The sequence below is a fragment of the Pundamilia nyererei genome, unplaced genomic scaffold, assembly GCF_000239375.1.
Source record: "Pundamilia nyererei isolate P.nyererei 1_Seehausen unplaced genomic scaffold, PunNye1.0 scaffold00004, whole genome shotgun sequence".
NCBI classification, from domain to species: domain Eukaryota; kingdom Metazoa; phylum Chordata; class Actinopteri; order Cichliformes; family Cichlidae; genus Pundamilia; species Pundamilia nyererei.
The window spans coordinates 8304669-8329259 of record NW_005187405.1 but is presented as its reverse complement, the minus strand read 5'-3'; the positions used below and the strand labels follow the sequence as shown (position 1 = coordinate 8329259).

Below are 24591 nucleotides of genomic sequence, written 5' to 3'. Positions count from 1 at the left end.
AATGGATGGATGGGTTTTCAAGAAGCCTTGCAGTGGAATGCCCAGGCTGACGGACTCAGTTTGTCAAATTTAGAAGGGAATGTGCCAGAGGTTATCTTTGCAGCTACAAAAAGGAATAATAAAAAAAGAACAAAAACCAAAGGAATCAGTCATGCATGAATGAAACTGCAAGCAAAGTTAGAGAAGATCCACAAATTGCAGCTTTTTTGGCAAATGGTTGGTAGACCTCTTGGTGAAACAGCAGGATCCTGCTTCAAATGAGCCACAGTTCTGAAAAACACAATGTACTGGAGCTGAGATTTGCAGTGGCAGCTGCTCATATACAAGTTACATTCAGTTATTAACAGATTTCCCTCTGCTCCTAACCAGACTGTCTGCGATTCAGTGGTTTTTCAATATCTTGCCGTCTCCCTATGTGTCCTGCTGCAGCTGAGAGGGCATTATCGCTGTGTCACTGTTTATTCAACTTCCCCTGAAAGTGTATTTATCTTGAACATAGCTACCTGCTGGGGACTCAACTACACCTGCTGATATGAACGCCAAAAACAAAAGCATTTTTTTCTAATTATTTTTCCCTCTGCAGGTTTTAAAGTAAGGCCCACTCCATCTGAAAGGTAAAGCACATACAGGAAGCACCACATGAATTAATATCGAAGGAGGCAAAGCGAAAGGGAAACAAAGGGAATTCCATCCTCATGAATATATTTTGTGTCAGATTTAAGATAAATGAGTCTGGATTTCACCTTTGTGGGGGGGATTTTCTTCTCTAAAAGGTAACTCCAAAAAATACCCATCACTGAGTGTTTTCCTGTCTGCAAGCTACATTGACAGGTTAGAGTACAGGTTACTGTAGAGTTCTATCTGCAGCACCACTGCAGTATTTCAACCTCTGCTACACATGTGCACCGCTGACCACCTACACTGCTTCTCCGACTCTAAGGACCCCAGAGACCACACCCCACTCCCCATTTCAGCACACAGTTCACTGGCCACTCCTGGATCCAACAGGATGGCTTTGTTTACTCGACAGGTGGGGGTGGGGACACCTCAAACTCTTCCCCCTGTTAAACTCCCTTCCTCCACCCAAACGTCATACACACACTCAAGTACAGCCTGAGTGTATGCAAGCGTTCAGTCACAGAAGAGTTGGGCTTCGGCTTTTCTGGATTTAATTTACTTTAAGACCAACAGTTAGGCAGGTAGCAACAAGCGCAGAGTCCCGCCCAGGGCATTGAACACCCAGCTTAACTGAAGCTGATCGGCACACCTACATTCCTGAAGCTTGACTGACTGACTGCAGTGGAAGAAATGGACAAATACCACTTGACTCTGGAAAACAAATCAATAGGTATCCTTGGTAACGTGTCATGGGAGAATACAAACAGACAAGAGATTAACAAGTCTGACCTCAGCCGCTTCATGAGTCTCAAATTAACATGAAAATTAAAACAAAAGAAATGTTTTGCTGGTTCAAAAGTTGCGAATATATACATGACATGTGCAACTTGACATCGGGGGAAGTTATTAGGTTGTCACAGACGACTAATTAGGTCTCTTTGAAAAGGTGTGAAATTGGAGCTTGACGCACAAAACGCAGCAAATCACAGCCATTAATTCAGATAGTTACAAATATTTGCCTCTCTGCCTGCTCTTCCAGGCAACTGGACAAACACACTTCACTGTCAGAGTTAACCTTTAAACACAGCGCTTAAGTCGTTTGCTCCTCTCCCCATCATTACAGTATGTAAGCCCTCTTAATTTAGCATTGCGAGACTGCCAAATGCATCCCCATTACAGCCACTAACTGCTTTAATGCTACTTCTTTAAGCTGCGTCTCTGAGAGACCAATAAGCAGGCCTGGGTCAGGATAACACAGAGATAGCACGGGGACTGTGTTATGCCACAGCCGCCCCTCTGTAAAAAACAAACTGTTATCATGTGTTCTTTGCAGTCACTGGTGATTTCACTTCACCTACTTTTTGACTGAACTACAAAAACCTCAAAGAAGGCAAAGTAATTGCTGTGCATGTGCACACGAACTGAGGTTCACACATGAAAAACACTGGAGAAATAAAATACCAGAAATAGAAATTCCAAAAGGACTCTTTGGACTTTTTTTGAATGCCATCCAAACTCACAATTCCCCCACATGTTTTTCATTTGCTTGGCCTAAAAAAAAGTGCACTTCCTTATTTCTCTCGAGCTGTAACTTTCTGTGCAGTGAGCAAGAGGGGGTATATAAAATGGAGCACTGAGCTGAGAAATAAATCAGCAGTCTTGCAGGTCTTACCTTGACCTTTGTGGGAGTCAATGCCTGCCAGAGTCTCTATGGTGACAGGCTGTGACTTATTATTCCCAGTCTGGGGATATTGACCACTGTCTTTGCTTTGGGACTGCTGAATTTCACTTTTGCCACTGCTTGGCTGGTCTTTCCTCCTGAAACGGTTTGCTATGAGCTGCCATATACTTTGTTCTTCCTGAACTGGTTTGGAAGTCAGTTTTGGTGGATGGAGGGGTACCTCCATTACCTTGACCTTCCCCCTGCTGTGATACTGAATGTACTGCATGCCTCCATCTTCCGTCTGATCACTGGAAGTTGAAATCTTTCTTCCTGTGAGGTACGAGAAGGGTTGAGGAGGCATCGTTGCCTCTTCAGCAGTGCTTTTAGTCTGAGAGTACTCCTTTGACTCTACCCCAGGACCCAAATCCCTAGGACGAGTCCTCCTGATTCGCAGACTAAAACTCCGTCTTAAAGAGCTCAGTGTACTTCTTGAAGTATCAGATTTGTTGTTTTTGGGGGAAATTTTAGCATCTTTGTCATTTTGCTTCTCCTTGTTCTTCTCTTGAGAGGTTTTGCCAAACAGTTTCCGTCGTAAGCCTCCTTTGAAAAATCCCTCTCCTTCGCCACCTCTGTGGCTGCCACTCCTCTCGCTGTTTATCTCATCATCAGAGCCCCTCTTTTTTAGTTCCAGTACTGTCATACTGACGGGCCTGGGCTTCCAGCTCCTCTGGCGGACCCTAAGGTCCACCTCCGCAGGGCCTGATGGCCGTTTAGCCACAACAGGATTGAGGCCATCCACTGCTCTTAGCTCGGCCTTCCTGCTCCTGTGCTGGTGGCTGTCTAAACTTCCTGTCCATTTGCAGGATTCCTGGGCTTGGGGCTCTGGCAGAACTGCGACTGCGCCTGGAAGCATGCAAACGCTCCTGGGCCTTAGCAGCCGTCGTTCTTGTTCGGGCTGACGATCTCTTTGGACCTTGACCGGACCGTCATACATGCTCATCGTCCTTCTGCCGAGCAGGGCTTCATCCTGATGTGACCTTCGTAGCAGGGCCCAAGGCAGAGACCTTCTTCCTGGTGCACTGTCATGATTCCCATGAACAAGTCCTTTAGCCTGGATGGTGGCAGAGCACGATGTTGAGCTCTGAATGAGCTGCTCCTTGGCGTCTGGTTGAGCTGTTAGCAGTAAGGAGTTTCCTGTGTATTTTGAAGGTGGTTTAAAAAACTTGTCTGTCTTCATTTTTCCCGCAATCACCTCCTCCAACTCCTCCTCATCCTCCTCCACCACTACCTCCTCTCTATGCCTCCCGGCACTACTGAGGGAGAGCCACCTGCTGAGCTCGTGCTGTGCCTTGCCCAACCTCGGGCTTTTCTCCATTTGGACTATACAAGTCATTTCTCCATTTGGCTGACAATTCCCAACCAGGGTGTGAGTGACCTGGCCCATTTCCAGCTCTGACACCGATGCATCTGTATGTGTTTCTTTCAAGATTACAGAGACTTGGTATACAGTTATCTCCTGCTGCTGCTGTTCTATAGCTGTACTCCTTGGGGTCACATCCACGTTCCCACTGCTAAGGAAAAGCATCACACTTCATTCAGACCGATTCACACAATCATCCTCATTAACACACTGAAACCAGTGTGTTACATTCTGCCAGAGAGTTGAGATTCAGCTCATGAAGTCCTTCATTTGAAGACTAAATTCCTCTGCCAGGTATAATCTTTCACCTTTGACATGAGGAAAGAAAAAAAAACAACTTCAAACAAGTTAGTTCAAAGCCTCGCTGCCACCTGCATCCTCTGGCTCCTTTCCTCAGCAGAATCAAACAGGCATTTAGATGGTAGCTGCTTTTTGCTCCGCTCTATTCTACCTGTCTCGAGCAAGTAGATGCACAGAAGAAAAACAAAACTTTAACTGCTGATTTTGCAACAAAGGCATTTCTGTAACAGACACAAAATTTACAGCTCAAAAAAACTGAATCATCCTTCTTCTTTGGCAAGTTGCAAACTGCGAGCAATCCCTGTTGTTGGCGGTGCAGAGAAACCCCTTAATCTCTGAGCTCTTGCCATGTAGAGCATGAGGGAGTGTGTCTCTGTTTGAACTTTCAGCTGCCTTCCAACCCCCGGGACACATGGAAAACAAGGAGTGGATCCCAAGGACACTGAACACGCCCTCATGATTGCACCAGAGTTGCTAACAGCCCCCGGAGGTATAAACAGACAAAAGTGAACACACAGGATCGAGATAAGACTCTGCTGATTACACACTGATATATACAGACTACAAGCCACAAGAAACAGCCATAAGTGGGCATTTTATTTGGATTGACCAATGGTAGAAGAAAATAATAAACTATAAACTTTCTCGTATTTATTTAGACACTTGACTGATTCACCTAAACATATCAGCTTTGGGGATACGCTGCTTAGGTTTTAAACACTTTTACGGGGACGCAGAAGTCAAAATGTCTCCCTCGCTCCAGGATCTATGAGAATACTAATGCAGCACAGCCACGGAGTAACATGGGAGTACCCACACAACCACACACCAACCTTCCAGTGGCTCCCACTATACAGCCTACACTCAATGGGAGAGCTTAACTTAATTCCAAGATTGGCTGACAGCTATTTTTGTTGAGGAACTTATTCTTTTTAAAGCACTAATGGTTACCATGGCAGAAAGCAGTGCATTGGACATTATGTAAAATGGCATTCTCTGAATCTAAACATAATTACACATTCACTGCGTGGGCAGTCCTGCATCTAACTTCATTGAGAAAATTAGCACATTGAGCTACTGAGAATGCTGGCATTCGATTAAATGCAGAGAATAAAAAGACTGAGCAGCCTTACGTGGCCTATTCAATCTTCTGGTGCATTAGTGCAGCGTAATGGGCAGAGCTCATTTAGACAGCCATGCACCACAAAGAATCAAGGCAGATTTTACCCCCACAACTCTGCAGCACCCAGTGTGGTTAAGACTGGAACACTGCCCCTTTGTGGTCAACAAGAGAAAGCACACTGGAAGGGAAAATGTTCACTGGGCATGTACTGTTATCGGCTGGATAACCATTCAAAGCTGGTGTGATTTGCCTGGACAAAAAACATATATCTAAAACAGATGCATAATCAGAAGTTAACAACACTGCTTATGAGGAAAGAAGAATAACAACAACAACAAGTGGCCATTCCTTGAGTGCATCACTGTGGGGAAACCAGAATAACCGGGAGGCAGAAAGTTACAGCCCAACTGCTGCAGTTTGTGCCAAACGCTAAATCTCAACAGCATTTGACTTGAACTGATTTTGTTTTTTGTAACGTCTCCCTAAAGTCCTCCAATTGCTATTGCCGTTGTGTGCCATCTACAGTACGTGTGATATTCCTGATATTTGAAGTGTTTCTTGGCACATTTCTTTCTCCCTTATGTCTCTTTATCAACTGACTCAGCGGTGTTAGAATGAAAACAATCAAAAGCATTTTAGATATTGTTACAGGAAACTCTAACCAAGCGCGTGCACCGTCAGAAAAATCTGAAGTGAGCGAGTACAGCAGCAAAGTTGAATCCCATATCAGGCTGTCAGAGGTTGTAATTTCGGCCTCTACCTGTGTCTAGGAAGCAGGGGTTTGAAAGGATGTGGGTCTCATCGTCGAGTAAACGGTCCTTTTCACTCCACGGGATCTCGTGCCGGTCTCGAGTTTGCTTGCGACTCCCGAAGCACATCAACATATTGTAGCTATAACCTCAGAGGCACTTTTCCGTGATATAACCAAAAAGAAACAAAGATATTTAGGTGCCTGAATCCACGTTCAGATTATTGATCATCTTTGATTCATTGCGCCACTCCTGGGCTTTTATCTTCCTTTGCTTCTTTCAGGCATTTCTGTTGACATCTGCAGCTCAGTTAGTCCCCAGTTTTTTTCTGTTCAGCATAGAAACCAAAAAAAACTTATTTTGTCATTTCTGGCACGCACTCCATGCCAGCCTGATATTGCGGTAACAAGCAGAAGCCGGAGCGGCTAATGGACAGTCCGAGGAGGCGGCCCAGAAAGGCCATGTGGTATCGCTCCCTTTAAGTCCTTTCCTTAATGCAGGTGTTGGTTAGCAGGGTCCTACATAGGAAGTTCTGATAGGATTAAAGTTAATCCACTATCCTGTTGTCTTTGTTGTGGTCCGGTCCAAAGGAAACCTGTGCTGCGGTAAATCCTGGCATTTCAAAGTTCTGACCAGGTAACAGAGCCTCTCTTGTGTTTAACCCTGTCCTGCAGCTAAATATTTCTCCGTCTTGAAACTGTATCTTGATGGAAGGTGGAGGGAAAACCTTTTCTGAAAAACTGGATTGGCATGTTCTGAGGTTTCAGAATTACCCTCTGCGTCTGTATCTCCCTGTGTGTATGTGTACACATCTGCCTGATTGTAAGCGGAGGTCATACTGTGTGTGTTGGCCGTTTATCTCATTTCTGTGCGTCACCTTGTCAAACACAGGCGTAGCTGTTTTGCCAACACCCCGACCTGAGTTTCTCTTTCAATTTTTCTTAGGCTACATTCCTTAGTCGTTCAGCAACAGAAAGGTACGCTCTGTGCTTTTGCAAGACAATTTTCTCGCCATGCGATTATTATCTCACCTATAAGCTACGTTTGGAATCTTTCTTTGTCAGGTTAACATCCCAAAAAACCCCTTTGGTACTTTTCCAGCATCCCATAAGACGACATTATATTTTAAATGTGTCACAAATACAGCGTGCACATCATCTCTACAGTACTTTCATTTTTGTTATTATGGCGGCATCAGAATTTAATTCAAAGCAGGCATCATTATAAAATTTGACTGGACAATCTCGTCAAATCCCTAATTAGACTGCCTGTTGGGGTTTTCGCCTTCACTTTCTAATCGAATTCAATCAAGGCTTTTGCCAGTCAGCAGTATTTCTCTTCATATTAGATCATTTGACACAATATACCACATTTCCAGTGGGGGGCAGTCACGTCGCTAAGGAATTGCATCCTAATTATAACATTATATCAGTTACATTAAAATAACAAAGTATTTCATAACACAAAGAAAACTTTCAAAACTAAGAAGCTTCACTCAGACTGGTCTCTGTGGCCCTGTAAGCCCGGGGTAACTAAGAGGCTGAATTGGGAAGACTTTTTTTTTTTTACAGCAACATCACTTATCTGGAAGACTCAAGCAGTTTTGGGGCTTGTGATGATGTCTGGATAACCATTAGCTGGAAACACACACAGACTCACACACACATAACGGAAATGTCTCAACAGCAGACATAGCAGACAGTCAGAACTAGTGTGTTTATATAAGACGCAGACACTATGTGCGACAAACACTGGTGCTGTCTAGCAGATTGCATGATGCATTCAAGCCACATGAGTAAAGCTTACTAACTCCTCGTCAGTATTAGAACATGAGTCAGTGTGAGGAAGACGGCCGCGTACATATGTAAACTCCTTGGCGGAGACGGTTTGCTTCCTCTGGCAAACAGGGTGACAGGAAGAGAGACTGAAGGCGGCCTCCCGACTTATTATAATTAGCACTCGGCAGGTAGGAGGCTGTAGCCCAACTCTTCTCGAATATGGTTTTTTGCTGACCTCATTCACACATCAGCACAGCTCAAGCCTCAGGCATCTGGTATTCTCCAGCATTACGTATGAGGGGAGAAAGGAGAAAAAAAACAAAACTCCAGTGTTGTTTGCTTTCTAAAAAACACAAATACATTTATTCAGAACTTTTCAAACTGAGCTCTGTGTGACAAATTGGTGGCAAAGTTTGCCACAGTGACTAACAAGCTTTAATGAGAACAGAAATGTTCATGACTTTTCATAGGTGTTGATGTCACGCTTTAAATATAGCCTCGTGTGAACATGTGAATGTAATATATTGCTCAGGAAGCGCAGCATGGAGAAACAGGAGAAAATTACTCAGAGCTATCAGAAATACCCCTTGATTGAAGAGATGTTTGCCCTCACTGGAGAGAGTCAGGTACTGTGATTATCATCATCATCATCATCATCACAGACGAAACACAGGAGCTCGGAATTGCTAATTGACCTCATGCAAGACTGCCTGAGGCTCTAATAACAAAGGAATCCTGGTGGCATCTTCTGGATTTCCAAAAAATGCAAGAAAAAGTGCTGTGCTCTTTTGATAGAGAAAAGGGAGAAGGTTTGGGATGTAGTTTGGGTTAATACAAAAAACAATTCTCAGAGCACTCGTCAGAATAACGCCATCACCGGACACTTTATTAGGTACACCTCACAAATAGGGAGGACTCCTGTTTTGCCTTCAGAACTGCTTTAATTCTTCATGGCATAAATCCTGGAAACACTCGTCAGACATTCTGATCATATCAACATGATAGCTTCCCACAGTTGCTTCAGATTTGTCAGTTGTCCCTAAGATGCTCCATTGGCTTGAGATCTGATGTCTGTGGAGGCCATTTGAGTACATCGAACTCATCGTTATGTTTAAGAAACTTGTTTGAGATCATTCGAGTTTTGTGACACTGCGTGTTATCCTGACCAGAAGCAGCCATGAGAAAATGGGTACACTGTGGTCATAAAGGGATGGACATGATCAGCAACAATACTCAGGTAGACTGTGGTGGTGAAAAGATGCTCATTTGTTACTAAGGGGCCAAAAGTGCACCAGGAGAATATCCCCACACCATTACACCACCAGCCTGAACCATTGATACAAAGCAGGATGGATCCATGCTTTCATGCTATTTAATTCTGACCCCACCATCTGAATGACACAATGAGATCCATCAGGCCAAACAACAAATTTGTAATCTGTCATTTTCCAATTTTGGTGAGCTCATGTAAACTGCTGCCTCGGTTTCCTATTCTTTGCTGACAGAAGTGGAACCCGTGTGGCTTCCTTCAAGATCTTAGTGATAACTGTATTCAAGTCAGCTTAGCTGAAGCTTTAGCATTTAAACGTAACGTGCTGCCAGTTGACCTGGTTCAGAAAAAAGAAAAAAAAGACTGAACATGGCAAGACTGGTTGGAACAGTTTCCAAGCGACCACTTGTTTTAAAAAATATAAGGCTGAACAAGGATTTATTAAAACATGGGAAACTTAAGGTTGATAACACCAATTTTAATCTTTAATAAAATTGGATGATTGCATTTTAAACTATGTAGCTCCTTAAGCGTATACACAGGGCAGACAAAGCATGTAAACCTGAACTGAACTCTGTGCCTGTAAGGTGAATCTTCTGTAATATTACAGAAGCAGAAACCAGAAATGCAGTACATAGTGACTGAAGTCAATTGTCTTTAAATTCCCTGGCTGACTCTCAAGTAAACCAACCCATTAATTGTCTGCGTTTAAAATCTGGGCTTTACCTCAGTGATCATGAAAACAAGATTTTAGCTGGCAAGAATGTGTCAGTAAAAACAAGCAATTTTGTTGGTTTTAACCTGGAGCTTTAGGTGGAGATGAGAAATGAGAACAGGTTCCAAATTGCCCAATCCTTCAAAATTATGTCCTTCCAAGCTTATCAGCTCCGTTAATCATCACTGGCATGATTTCCAGACAGTTGCATATTGCAAAATAATGATGCCAAACTCATAGCAGTCAGTTTTCACACAGCTGCACGTCTTTCTTTCTACTGTTTCCACGCTGTATTTAGATCTAGAGATAATAACAGTTGTGCTAACACTAAAAAAACCCTCTGTAGACCCAATTTTGCTCTACACAGACCAGGAGTCAGTAGGGCAACTGGGGGAGAAAATGGGAACTATATGAGTAACATCTCACATATATAACCTTTACTGGCTATGCAAAACTCACTACTATATGAGATTTACAGAGCAATCAAATAATCTGGAAAGCAATCAGGAGATAATACAGCCTTGAGATCACAGGAATCGGTATCCAGGGAAGGTATGGGGGGATTTATTCAAGCATGAGTGAAAATGAAAACCAGTAATCATAGTGTAACTGTTATTTTTTAAGATTGCTTCGGTGCATGCTCTCACATTCTTTTAATGCAACAGATCTTTTTAATACAGAAGTATTTCCTGACTGATTATGCCACTCTTGCACAAGGACAAGTAAGCGAAACCGAAAAATTAAATGAAAAAAATCTGTCCCTCGAATTAATTATTGCCTTAACAGTCTTAAGGGGGAATTATTCTGGAGTGTGAATATTCAGGTCTCTGTGTGGCACATTCAGCACTCGGTGGCTTCCCTCAAAAACCACAAATAAGATCTGCAAATCCTCAACAAACATCTGCAGAACATCTAATAAAACCTACACAGAAACACAGGTGAATACTGCATACAGCTCAGGACTAAAACAACGTGTTCCTCCCCTAAAAAAATATTGTGCAACAGTATTTATTCCCAAGCAAGAATCAGCCACGGACACAATGTAAACAAACAGTTTGAGAGGGATATAAGCCGATCTGTGCACGTAAAAACACACAAACCTCCGGGCACAAGAAAAAAAACATATATATATATATATATGCAAACAAGCGCTTCGCCCAGGTGATTACACAGTGCTGCTAATTACACAATGACCTGCCAATTTTGAAAAAGACATAAATTTACCAGACCACTTTCACCCCACCACTCCTCTTTTCCCCACATCGATGCTGAATTAATATCTGCAAATGAATTAAGTCAGAAGAATCACACACAGAAGGGGCTACAGACAGCAAGGAAAGTTTATGATAATTATGCTTGCAGTAGTGGTATTGAGCGTGGGTGGAGAGCTTTTTAAAATTCAGCTGCACTAGCGACGAGCATACGTCACCATTGCTCCACTGCAGAGAAAATGATAGGTTCGAGGACGTCTGTGGGAGGCTGTGAAAAAATTCCAGACGCTTCTGTCTCTAAAATTCAGGTTTTGAGAGCGAGCGCTTGTGCGTTTGTATAGCGTGTGTGTGAGAGAACGACGGAGACAGAGAATGCAACAAGATTGAATGGGGGAGAGAGGGACAGTGACAAGAGTGTGTATTAGTTGCGTAACCTAAGCTGTATAAGCCCTAATTAAAATGTTTGACATCCAAGCTGCTCACTGCTAATTTTCTTGTTCCCTTTGACAGAAAATAAAACAGTACCAGGGATCAGTGTTTGTTTGCTGTGTGTTTATGTTTTGTATCTGCAAGTCTACTGTATGTGCATGGGGGCATGAATAGGCGGGAGACTTGACTTTTTGAGTTTCGTGTCATGTAATCATCACAGTCGCCCCTGCCAGCTAACATACTACTGGCCATGTGATGCCACAGAGAGTAATTCACTGTGCAGAAAAGATGAGGTTTGCACACTTGGCAGCAGAGAATGAAACAAGTGCGTGCAGGATAGGTCAGCCTGGAATTCACTAACTGGGCATGAGCAGGGAAACACGGAGGCAACATACTGGTTTGCAGAAGATGACAAAATGACCACTAAGAAGACGTAGGAGGAAGCTGTAGAGAGATGCACATTTTTTGTTGTTTTTTGTTGTTTTGTTTTTTTTTACAGGCAGATCTGTGTGGGCTGGTGGCTCCCAGTCCTCCTCCTCTCCACATTAGTTTGCAAACCCCCGCTTACTTCTGGTATCATCTTTTCATACTTGCCTTCGAACTCGCTTTTATCTAATAGCTTTGATGTGCTATTGCACATATTGTGTAATCTTTATTGAAATGTGCAAGCAGCAGCAATATAAGCATTATTTGGAGTGTTATTACATAAAGGCGATCCTCAATGATCTTTTTTGCGAAGCTGATAAGAGATATGCTCGCTTTTAGTGAATTAATCCACTCAGAATAGCGAGCCGCGATGGCTAGGATGTGCAATAATTCGCTGACATCTGTGTGAGCTAAACTGTTGCTTAATAAAAAAGAGGTCAGAGGTAGGGCACGGTTTGTGAGAAGCAATTTAAACAGAAAGAAATCCTTTTAATCAAGCTGTGTGGTCTTTTTTTTAAACTTGGAGTTGGACTATATTTGGATCATCACTGGATCATCTTTTCCCTCAGTTTTTTTTTCTTTTTCTACTAGCAGCAAAATGTAATTTGTCATGCACCATCTGGCTTTCAGTTTCATTCTTGTATCTCACTGGCATCCTGTTGCAGCAACCCTGCAGTTGGAAAAATAAATGGAGCAGCCAATCGCAGCTGTCATCTTGCTAAAGCACAGTAAAGCAACTTGAAACTATTAGGAGACTTTTACTTTAGTTCCGATTGCAATATAACCGTTTTCTTTATCTTTCCATCGTCACAAGCTAGTAATTGTGCAAAATACGTAAGTGGGCCATATTTCTTTCTGCTGCGTTACCACAGAATCTACAGTATATTGTCTGATTCTGTCGAGTCTTTTCACTCCTTTTCAAGGTTTTTCTTCCTGTGCTGTTCCAAAAAGAGGGCCAAGAATAGCGACACATTCGGGCACAAGCTCCCATGTAATTTCCCACGCCTTTTGTCTCCGTTCCTGTGCCGCCCATGCATGCTGAAACAATAAGCTGGGAGCTTCGTTATGAAGCTGACAACAGCGCCTTTAAAAAACATAATTAATTTTAAAAAAAAAAACCCAACAACAACCAAGAAGTCAGGAGGGATACAGTCATACCTACAAGTGACCCGTCCTCATGCACGCCTGTGAAGCAGCTAATAGGGGCATTTATTTGTTTTGAATTGAGTTCATGAACCCCAGGTTTGCAAAATAAAAGCTGCATGTGAATAGATTCGGTGCTGCTGGCTTACAGCATACAGTTACGCAATTTGTTTTCAACAGATAACGGCTCCAGAATTCTGACGCACCGTCGATTTCTGCATTCAGTGTGGGATTAATTGTTGTTATGTTCGCCTAACTAGCATATCTGTGACTGATGAGAATCTCATATCTTCAGCCTGTGGAAAAGCCATGGGAGACAAACTTCTACAGGTGACTGAAAATTAATTCCCATTCCAGCGGCTCCAGTTTAATGGCACTCAGTCGAGTGAACGCCATTGTAACATGCTTATTAACATCCATCAAAGGCAGATTGTGGGTTTTCCAGAAAACATTCACTTACAATATCTAGATATAAAAAAAACCCACCAAACTGACAGATAACGACTCCCATTCTGCAACTTCCACAGGCCCGGCGTCTCTCCAAGGCATCAAAAGTGGCACTTTAGCATGAAATTGAATAACCTGAAAGTCATTTACAGTAAACGTTTTGAACCTCTATCAGAAATGACAGACATTCAGTATTCCGGAGGAGAACGCGTCCTCACCCAGACAGCCAGACACAGAGGCTTAGTTCCAGCTCAGCTGCTATCTACACGGGCTGAATGACAAAGAAGTTGAGGACACCAGTGAAAACATCTGTATCGTACTTGGTGAAGTTTCGTGACAGCTCTATTAGTGCAAGTCAATATGGAGCTGTGCATCTCCTTGTGACATTTTTAGGTCCCCTTAACATAATGGCATATCATCCTGTCCCCGACAGGTACACTGAAGGAGGAAACACTTCGCTGTGCTATTTGCTTCTGTCCAGCATGGTGTGGGCACGAGCAGCAGGCCGAAATGAATCACAAAACCTGACCTGATTAGACTTGACATGGAGACACTGAGTAATGGTGCCCAAACAGTGTTTCCTGCAATTTGGCTCTCCAAAAAACTGAGGCCTGCTGGAGGGCTTTTGTTACAATGTAAGCCAAATCTGAAAATGGCAGGAGAGTAATGGACTAGCTAGGACACGCACAACGGCTTTGCTTAATCACGGAAACAACGGTAATATGTCGCACACACATAAGCTCAGCACTTTCCCCCCCGTTTGTCAACTTCTGACGGTTCTCATGACCGCAGAGATCTCGATGCGAAGCTTCTGTGCCTCCATCTGATATTTTACCGCAGCGCCTTTGTCGGGTATTGACACACGGTAACACGTAAAAGCTCGAACGAGAGACCTTTTAAAAATCACCGTCAAATCAGCGAAACAGAAAGTGCACAGAAGCAGCACTGATCAGTTTTTTTATTACTTTGATTTTTTGGGGGGATTTTCTTTTTAAGAGGGGCAAAAGGCTTGTGAGATATCATGTGAACAGACCTGCGGGCAAAATATAAAATGTACTTGGAATTTATATTAACTGATCACACTTCTTCGGGCTTACATCCAAACCACAGATTGGATTCTTTAAAATGCTGACAAGTGGTCTTTATTAGACATGGGGGACTTCTCTCTTCTGGATGTGTCACAATCTAGTCAGTTTAATGGAGGAACATACTGTAGCTGCTGTACCAAAGAGATTAATTTAATAACTTCTGCACTTCTGTGGAGAGTGTCCAGGCAGACAGCTGCCACAGAAGTACAGTTGAGACCTTGAAACATCCATGGGAATGATGCAGTCATCATCTCTCCGCTTTCACTGCTGAGACGTCAACATCGTGTTCTTCGCCAGACTGCTACAGACGTTAGGCGTAGCCTGCCCTAATATCAGTAACTGAGCCATTTGCTGAAAATTTTAGCGCCCTCTCACCTGTAACAAATTATTAAAAGCCAAGAAAATTGCATCTAAATTGCAATAAATGGCCATTTAATGAGCAAGAGTGAACAATGTTGCACTTGAGATGCCGATCTAACCCGTTTTAAACATTTCATTTTCCAGAGTCCTCTTGAATCCATTTAACAGAAAGCACCTTGTATGCAGAGCATGTACAGTGTGCATTATTATTCAACACTATGGCCTCATTGAGATTTGAAGTGTCATAACCTCCTACACCTCCAATCCATGCTAACTTTTCAGCAATTGATTTTTTTTTCCTTGCCACTAAGGTTTAATGTGTTTCGATATGATAAACACACTGCCACACATACACACTCCACACGCACGCCACATCTTCCTTTCTGTACTCCAAAGTGAAATAAGCAGGCTAATGAGCTGTGAATTTTAGGTTTAGGCTACAGGAACACAATCCTCAGCAGCAGAAATGACACAAGAATGTGATCTCCTTCTGGTTCTTCTCCACCTCCTCCTCCTCCTCCTCTCTCCTTCTGCATCTCTTCATCCTTAACTCAGTCCTATCCGCCCACAATCCTCCATCCCCCTCTTGTGCTTGCTGAACACTGCATCAGCAGAGTCCCTAGCAGAAGGGAGACCTGCTCTTTAACTGGACCATTACAAATACCTGCTACCTCAAACCCTCCAAGATGCATCAGCCTCATCCGCACTTCTGGGAAGATGCAGCTCTTTAATGCGATTCTCTGTTATGCAATCCTGCGTGATAAATAACTGCAGACACTCTGAGATTAATGAAATTCAGGGGAAGCCCCCCCACATCACCCCACACACACACAGCCTGATCTCCAGTATTAGCAGAAGATGACGGCTCTGCTATTTTTACTCAGGCATCTCCATAGGTAGTTTCTGAGGTCACATGGCGGCCCACCCCTAGGAGAAGCACACTGCTGCAGTGCACTATTTCTGGGCTCCCAGCAGGAAGAATCAGGTATGAGAGAAACCTGCTGAAAGGTGCCATAGCACACCACTGTTTCAGGGCCGATGATGGAAAGCTACCACATGGTGCAAAAAAATAACAGAGATCCCAAGCCTCATTCCCTTCCTGTCTTACCTCTGCAGCAACAAAGGCAGTTTAAACAGTTGGGAGTCAAGGTCAGTGCTTGGGGATCAAAAGGTAAAGGCGCGTGAAGCCTGCTGTCGCTTTTCTCTGATAGGCCCTTTTGTCTGTACTGAGTCTGAACTGACTGCCTGGTCACTGCTGGTGCATGCCAATGAGATGAGCACAGCCGCAGTGTCAGGTTTTGTGCCTCTTCAGAGTGACAGCTGCAGGATGGCTGGCATATCGCTCGCTTTTGCCTCATCTACAGTTTTGTTGTAAAGACACAGGGCTGGTAACGTTCAGAGAGCTGGTGAAGCTGGTCAGGAATAACAATAGAAAAGGAGAGAAGGCAGCGAACTACTGAGTAGATGTGTATTGTGACAGATATCGAAAACAGCGTGGTTTACTGTTAAATGCTAACCATTACTTCAGTCATATGCTATGCTTTTTTGGGGGGGTTGTCACTGACTTCCTGTCCCTTTGGCTTGTGGCCACTTAAAAAGAAGGTATGGCTAATTGCAAAACCTTGTGACCAGCTGCTGTGCAGCAGTTGTGACCAGCTCAACAACTGTTTGTCCTCATGCTGCCAATCACATCTGAGCCTAAAATTGTGGCCTAAAATTAAGTTAAAAACTTAATTAAGTTAAAAACTTAATTTTAGGCCACGATTCTTGTATAAGATATATGCTTGTACAAGTTTTCGAATAGAAAGCCTTGATTGTTTGAGTCAGTAACAGATTCTGTGACCCACTGTGGATAAATTGAGTGCAAAAAGTCTGTTTCTTTCTTTCAGGCAAATTCCTGTCAAAGACATAAGCAAACTAAAAAGCATGCAGTCTTGGAATTTAGGACATTTGAGGAAATGATGCAACAGGAAAGAAAACATACTCAAAATTAAATGAGCTCCACTGAAATTGTTATAAGCTACAACACAAAAAACTGGGTTTCCCAAGGAGTGTGTAACAAACAAGTCCACATCCTTTGATGTTCTTCCTTTGTGTTGGTATGTAGTCAGGCACGCTGACGCAGACTACCTAATGGAAAGAGCGCCATCAAACAGATGATTAAAGCACCTGAAAGCCAATAAAACTGCTGACGCTCTAATAGAAAACAAGCTGAAAGCGTGCGTTTTCATATCAGTTGTGGCAAGTGAATGAGAAGAACGATGGTTTCCATTAACTGATGTGCATTTCATTGATGATCGGTAGGAACCACGCGGCCCTCAGCGTATTTCATCATTATCCAACCTCCCAGTGAACATCTACATGCAGGTGACATCACTGCTTTCATCTTGCACTGCCATCGGGTGATTATCTCCACGCTGCTGCTGTCAAAATGAATGATTATTTTAGTGATGGTCATTTTTATGTGCTACACCAAGGCACGGGGTGATCAGAGAGATTTAAAATTGATTTTATTGTTATGCATAAATTCAAGAAGTGATGATCTTGTGGGTTCAAAGCGGCCGATATGAGTTTTCTCATGAATCACCCTGACACAGTCCGCTGCAGTCGCAAATTAAATTCCATCTATTTAAAGAATTATCTTGGTGTCCGGCGTGGAAATTATAAAAAACAAAGATACACAGTGCAATTAACGTAAATGAAAATCAGATTGGTGCGTATATGTGTGTGTGTTTGTGTGTGTGTGTGTGTGTGTGAGGGAATCAGCAGCACAGAAAATATTTACATGAACCAAGAAACTGTATATGGCGTCGATCTCTATGGCGCTCGAATGGCAAATCATCATCATCCTGTGTAAACTGTCTAAGGAGGTAAATACATGTTTGCACATGAAATACTTGACAGATAAGCAGCTGCTCTCGGGATTCAGTCTCATTTGTGCTGGCTTTCACTTTCTCTGTGCTAAGTAGACTTTGCTTTCAAAGCACACACTGAAAAAGTCATGACACACGCACATTCGGCATGAAACAAACACCACAGAGAATGCATTACTTGCACAGAGGCCGTACTTGCCGGCATCCTGTGGGGCACTGACCGCAAATAAACTCTCTTGACTATTCCGAAGTCTATTCTATTAATAAAAATATGTGGGAGAAGCGCTGCTAATTATCCTCTTTACATATAAACAGCTGCTCAGTGCACTGTAATCCTATCGGTGTGTCCATATCTCCTAATGGTCCGGCAATGACTCATGCTAGAACACATCTACGGCTTATCCATCTATCAAAGTATTCATGAACCTCACTTTACTTGCATGTCAGGCGCCTTTATCCATGTTAGGACTCGGATACTCTGACTTATTTTATGCCCTATCATCAGAGGAGACGGTCACATGATTCAGAGCTGCTGTGAAGACCATCAGCGGTGCAATGCCGTGAATGCTGTGAAGATGTAATGATGTTTTAATTGATTTCTTCACTCTGTCTGTGCCTATATGCCTTCTGACTTCTCAATGAGCATCTCAGCCATCAAAATGCAGGGCGGCTTGAGGCAAAGTCAGCACAGTCATTTAAAGCTCCTGTCATAAATGCTGAATTACCAGAGAAAATGGCTGAAAAACTTCCGGATCTGGAAAATTCCAGATTCCAGAATATTAAAAGGTTGGAAAAGGATGTTCCCATTCATTCAACCAACCAAACCTACATGGTAAAAAAGGCAATTTAGCCAGACGAGTGATAAAGGGAATTATTGTAACAGACTCTTCTTTTTTTTTCTTTTTTCTTTTTTTTTTTTGAGGAGGGTACTCCATCGCCTGCTAGATCCAGAGATAATAACCCGAACACAATAATGCCTTTGCACTGCCTCTGGAGAAGGGACAGCTGCAGAGTAAATAAATGGCTAATCTGACTTTAGCCAACGACTGAGCGCAGCCTTGACACAATAAACGAAAGAGATTGATGTCAATCCCAGCATAAGCTCTGCCCACTTAGTGCAGGGCACAACACAACAGACACCCTCATTTTCTGCAAACCCCCCACCCCGGTGCTGGTGGGTAATACTGCTTGTTGCAGTGTTTCTGCTGCAGTCTGGCTTCACTTTGTCCTTTATTTCTCTGTGAGATGAAATGTGAAAAGAGAGCTTTCACACCAAAGGTCAAAACCTGCCTCAGTTGTTGTGTATGTGGTGACAAAGCCTCACCACAGGGGGCCACTGTTGCTATATAAAAACCAAATACACTAGACAGACTATAATAAAATATATATATATTTAAAGGCCCTTTTAACCAAGAGTGACAGGAGATACAGAAAGAAACAAAGATGACCTCTGACACACATGGCATATTTTTTTACTGCATGTGTGTATTAGAGTAAACCCATCTGAATCGACCTAAAAGAAATTCCAGATTCCTGTGCAGCTACTATATTACACATGCATGGGTGAGATATGTTAAATGTGTCCACACAAGAGTGAAATCTGCCAGGTCGCGCTGACTGTGGACAATCCACCACCAGTGTGCACTGAGAGGTTGGAAGACGGATATTACATAAGGAGCTCATCAGTGGGGTAGTGGCCCACGCACAATGCATCCTCAGTGGAATCTCTCACTGTTGATCAGCCTCTAACTCAAAGTAAGAACAAAATGGCTGAGGTGACAGCCTGAGGGGGAAAAAACAGTGCAGAGGCTAGAAATTCATGTGAATAATTAGCTCCTAAAAAGAGGCTACTTAATGCAAATGACCTGGGCGGCTGTATGATTGAGGAGAAATGGCTGCTGACATCCCCATAAGCTAAATGTATTTATACAGACGAGATGCTATCAGGAGGGAATACTAATTAGGCTCTTACTGCAAACAAAAACAACACTTATGCACTGGAATAACAAATATATACCCGTGAAAATAGCTGTTTATTTCATGCTAAACCACTACCTGTCTTATAGCTAAGGGTATCATTTTGCAACACAACTGTAAATAAACACCAGAGTGGGGGTCAGTGGAGTCCTCGCTGCGGTTAGAGCGCACAGTAATGTTCAAACCACAAGACCTCTGACCTTTAATAGGGAGCTTTGAATTTCTATTCAGTGTTTTTTGCTGGAAACACTGCTGCATGCCTAGGTTGTCAACACTGAAAGTGGTGAGACTACTGCAAGGCAATTCAAGGCTGATTATTCTCCAGTGTGAGGATTTGTTGTTTTCATTGTCTCACTTTACAGTAAACCAGAGCTGCAAATATTAGCTGATTACATAGCTATTCAAACAATAGAAGACTCATTAGCTTTGCCAAATGTGTGTAATGTGTTGCCTTTGCTGCAAGTAGGTGATGATCTGATGCTTTTGTATGTCATCTCTGAAGAGGTTTTAGATCACAGGACTTCATTGGAGATCAATAGGTTTCAATATTGCCAGGATAATCTTGACATTAGTTTGGAATATGGACCAGTAATCAAAAAATAAATAAGTATTTCTTATTCTGTTTTCTAGCTCAAGCTCATGACTAAAAAGTCTGATGTTAAGAGGCGCAGTACGTGACTTTTTAAAGCTGCATCCAGAGAACGCGGCAATCAAAAAAAATCGAGGGGAGGGAGTCCCCATGACTGTGCCATTTTCACAAACAGCTGTTGTGGGATACTAAGGCAAAGGTGTGGACTCCCAGCATGCCGCGCTGCCGTGACCCTCCTCATTTCGCTGCAGATGGACGCGGGTAGACACCACTGTCAGATGATGAGCTCTGCTTTAAGCCCCCGTGCTGCATGTGCTGTGTGCCAATCGGCTGCCTCCGCTCTCGCCGGCCCACAAACCCCTATTGACTCCACGCCCACTTGCCCATCCATCGCACAGGCAACCAGTTGCCTAGGCAACCTCAAAGCCCTCGTGCCTGTTTAAGTGTCAAGACAAATTCTGTTTTACATTTTACTTGCACAACACTTCATTTTTCATTCATCCGTTCATTCATGATTTTATTTCCACATCTGCCTGTTGCTTTTTGTAAGCAAAACCTGGTGCTCAGACTTTAACCCCACAGCATCCTGATAAAAGTGAAGAGAATTTTTGAAACAGCCAATTAGATGCTGACTTATATCAGTCATGAGATGATAAGAACTAAAAAAAAAGTGGCAGCCTTTAGTCTTTACAAAGTAGGCCATGAGCAGCGAAAAAAAATGATTAAGATCATCTTCAAATAGCTCAGATGGATGAGTATAATCTGAATTCCAATTACTATGTGCTTGTTTCCATCAAAGCAATTATTATATGTGCAAAAATGAAGCTGGAGTGAAACACAGCCAAAGTCATGATCAAAATCAATTATCAAACAAAAACAACTAAGCAGGCAGATATTGGCATAATTGCAGTTACATAACAGGAGTCTGATTTTTTTTTTTCTTTTGAAAGAGGGCGTCTTATTGAGCTCTTAAGTATTGGAAATAAAACCACTCAAACCAAGAGTTTGCTGTAGACTATACACTCTAACAACTTGCCGTAAAAAATAAAATAAAGGAATTCTGGGCATTACCATTCCCAGTTAACACAGTTCAATTCTTTCAGCTCCTAAATCATGTGGGAAAAATCACATTGCATCATATTTGAATGACTTAAGTCACACACAGAAGCAGAATGTCCTGGTTTAAATGTGACCCTGACACAATCTGTGCAAGTTTGTAATTAGTACTTCTTGTCAACTGTTGATGGACAGATGATGAGCTAAAAATATAAAGTAGTATCACAATGGTTCAGTTCCAGTCTTAATGTTGCATTTAAACTGTGACTGTTCTGGATGTGTGACGTGATTTCTAAGAACTGTGTTAAGAGTTACCAAGAAAGAGTCCAATTAATCATGTCAGGCTCAGGTGTACAAATGTTCACATGTTGAATGCAGGAGCATTCCCATAAGGTTAAGTGTTTAAGAGCAAGGGAGCCAAAAGCTCATTGTTGTGACAATACCGGCCTTAATTTTTAACATGAACTAAAAATATCTAGATATCATTGCTACAGCAATGCCACACATTTAACTCCCCTTCCAACAACAAGACAACAAGACAAGCCCGGGCATGTCTGAGAGCAAGAGCTGTGTCACACTGCCATTACAATTTAATACCTAAAATGGGAGCTACTAAATATAATGGCGTGTCATTATTGTTGCACTATAATGCTGCTGCTGCTGCATGTGCTAACATCTTGTTTCAATAGATTCACACTTCAAATTATGTGATGCATCATCAATGACAGAAACTGACTGGAAAAGAAGGATGGAAAATACTCTTAATTTACTGACACTTTTAAATGCTGGTGCAAGCATCAATAAAATGCACATTTTCCTGAACTATCTTGATATAATATTTAGGCTACAACGCCCACAAGTTCAGGGTACTCGGACAAAGCCGAGGCACCGTGTTTGCATAGTTCCAGATTACTTTAGTACATCAATAAAAATAAACAGTTTTTTTGTTGTTGTTATTTTTTCACATTACAGCAAGAACAGTAAATAACAGTATGAAACCAAGATAATAGCACAGTACTGTATTGGATTAGGATAGGTGCACAGTAAAATAACAGTTTAACACCAGAAAATCTAGCTGCCAGTGTTTTACCATAATTCAATGGGGAATTACAGTATAATGCTTTCCATAAACTTGTACACATGATAAATGAGATTCTCTGGCTAGCTATTTACATTTAAATGACCTTCTAATGTCTAAAATCTAAAAACGTTAAAAGAGTATTAGGTTAAATTTCAATTCACATTTAATCCACTCTGCTGCGATTTCTGCACAGTCACCCATCAACTAGCTCCCCACTGCAGCCTTTGCTCCACACCCAGTTTGACTGCTGTGCAGCCATCCAACTAATCAACACCATTTCCCCTCTCTCTATCAGAAACTAAAGTGTGTCAAGAAATTGGAAAAACGTCTTTCTGCTGTTTGACTTTGGGTGAGACCAAAAGAACAAAAGAGCAGGCAGAAAAGATACACAATCACAAGCAACATTCAGCTAAGCCCAGCTGCAATTGCATTCATCAATGCCATCGCACTGTCAAGAGGGGCGTGACACAAATAGAAAAACTCACTATGAGGCACATGCACAGACAACCACACACAAAACCCCAACTACACACACACACACACACACTGCTGGAGGCTGATGCTGTGCTCATCAGTGTCACTGTTGCTGAGCCCCTCGCTGAACAATTCACAGCAGGAGCGCAGACGATGGAAGAAAAAGGATGCTTACATAAAGGCGAACATAGAAACAAAGGCTTTATGGGATGCAAACATCCCCTGGCATGAACAAACAAAATATACAGCATGACAGAGAAAATCACGAACACACTCAAACTAGAAATTGGCCCACAAACACAGCATCGATTAAAAAAGCTAACTTCACATTCAAATTTTTTAAAATAAAATAAAATAGAATGGAAAGTCTCGCAATCCACCTTTTTCCCTAAACGTGGACATACTACAAAACAAAAACCACAAAATGGCGCTGCAACTATCGGCTCAACAATTGCACATCCACTGCCCTAAAGACAAACAAGCACCATTATCAAGACTGTCTCAGTGTTTCCATGGGTGCTGGATTTCTTTATTCCTCATTTCAAGTCTACATTCAACAGAGCACTGCTGTCATGCTCTGTACAGCCGCCCACGTTCAACCTTGCAGAGTGCGAGAGAGAGAGAGAGATAGAGAGGGAGGGAGAGTAGGAGGGAGTACAGGAGAAAACCTTGCTTTCACAGTAAGACACCAACAATACATTATGGGAGGACAAACCATATTGCTCCATGCTGTTTTTCTTACAAACGACTACACGAACAAACAATACGCTCGCATATTATACACATCGAAGGCGGCGTGCCAGGCCTTGATTACTATTGCCCCGTTTGAGCGGCTGACTAGAGCCAGAAGGGAAATACGCAAACTCTAAATGTATTCACCAATAGGTTATGTTTATGTTTTGTTTTTGGGGTTTTTTATGTATATACAGCGGGGAACACATTTGTCCTTCCTGAACTTCAGCAATTTTCTGGTTAATTAAATTAAAGGAAAAAGGAAACTCATTTTGTTTGAAATCCACTTCAACAGACTCAGGTACTGTTTATCCCTCAGGTCAGAACAACATTGATTTTCACGGGGGGGAAAGCGAACAACTCCAGCTTCCATGTTTTTCTAACGTAGCAATGCTCAAGAAACGCTGCTTTTCTGTCTAGACAGAATTCAAACTCAGAATACTGCAGCGAGATTATGAAATCTGTTTGTGAAACGCAGCTTTCATAATTAAGAAGCAGCAACGGGGGAAACAAAGTGCGGTCGTGTTATGCAAGGCTATTTATTTTCCATATTAAAAATCTTAAAAGATCATAAACTAGACTGATGGTGCAAATGGGGACATGAACTGTAGCTGCTACTGATGATAACAGCAAGGTTACATTCTAGTTTAGAGGAGGAGCCATGCGCTGATTATCACCTTAATCAAAAACTAAAAGTATGCCTCCACCATCAAGTCAGCTTGCACTTTACATCCATGCCTGTTCAGTCTTGACCTTTGACCTTTTTAGATATAAAATGTCATCAAATTGTCATTTTAGACTATTAGTGGATACATTCTGTAGATGTGAGGTCACAGTGAGCAAATCGGTTCATGATTGAGTCCAAGTAAATTAATTTACATTTGCCAACCAACCTAAAATGCATTTCTTTGGACTACGACAAGAAAACCAATTAGCATGACAGAACTCACAAAATATACAAACACTACATAAAAAGGCCCCACCCAGGTAGTGGATTAAAACCCAGTCCTAACCAATGCACGACCGTAGGAACTGCGGGTCACATAGGAGCAAACAATGCTAAGCTACC

General features: G+C 42.4%; 1 protein-coding gene across 7 annotated transcripts in view; it reads right to left on the bottom strand.

The window, feature by feature from the left end:
• Positions 1-24591, bottom strand: part of agap3 (ArfGAP with GTPase domain, ankyrin repeat and PH domain 3) — a 119623-nt gene that overhangs the window by 69774 nt on the left and 25258 nt on the right. For 4 of the 7 annotated variants that reach the window (XM_005721468.2, XM_005721467.2, XM_005721469.2 and 1 more), the window contains exon 1: positions 2291-4163. The exons of 2 other annotated variants lie outside the window; for them this stretch is intronic. In XM_005721468.2, coding sequence (XP_005721525.1) covers positions 2291-3866 — 1576 coding nt within the window. In that variant the 5' untranslated portion in view covers positions 3867-4163. Of the gene's footprint in view, positions 1-2290; positions 4164-24591 lie in introns of those variants that run through there. One more of the 7 variants, XM_005721464.2, reaches the window with a different exon arrangement.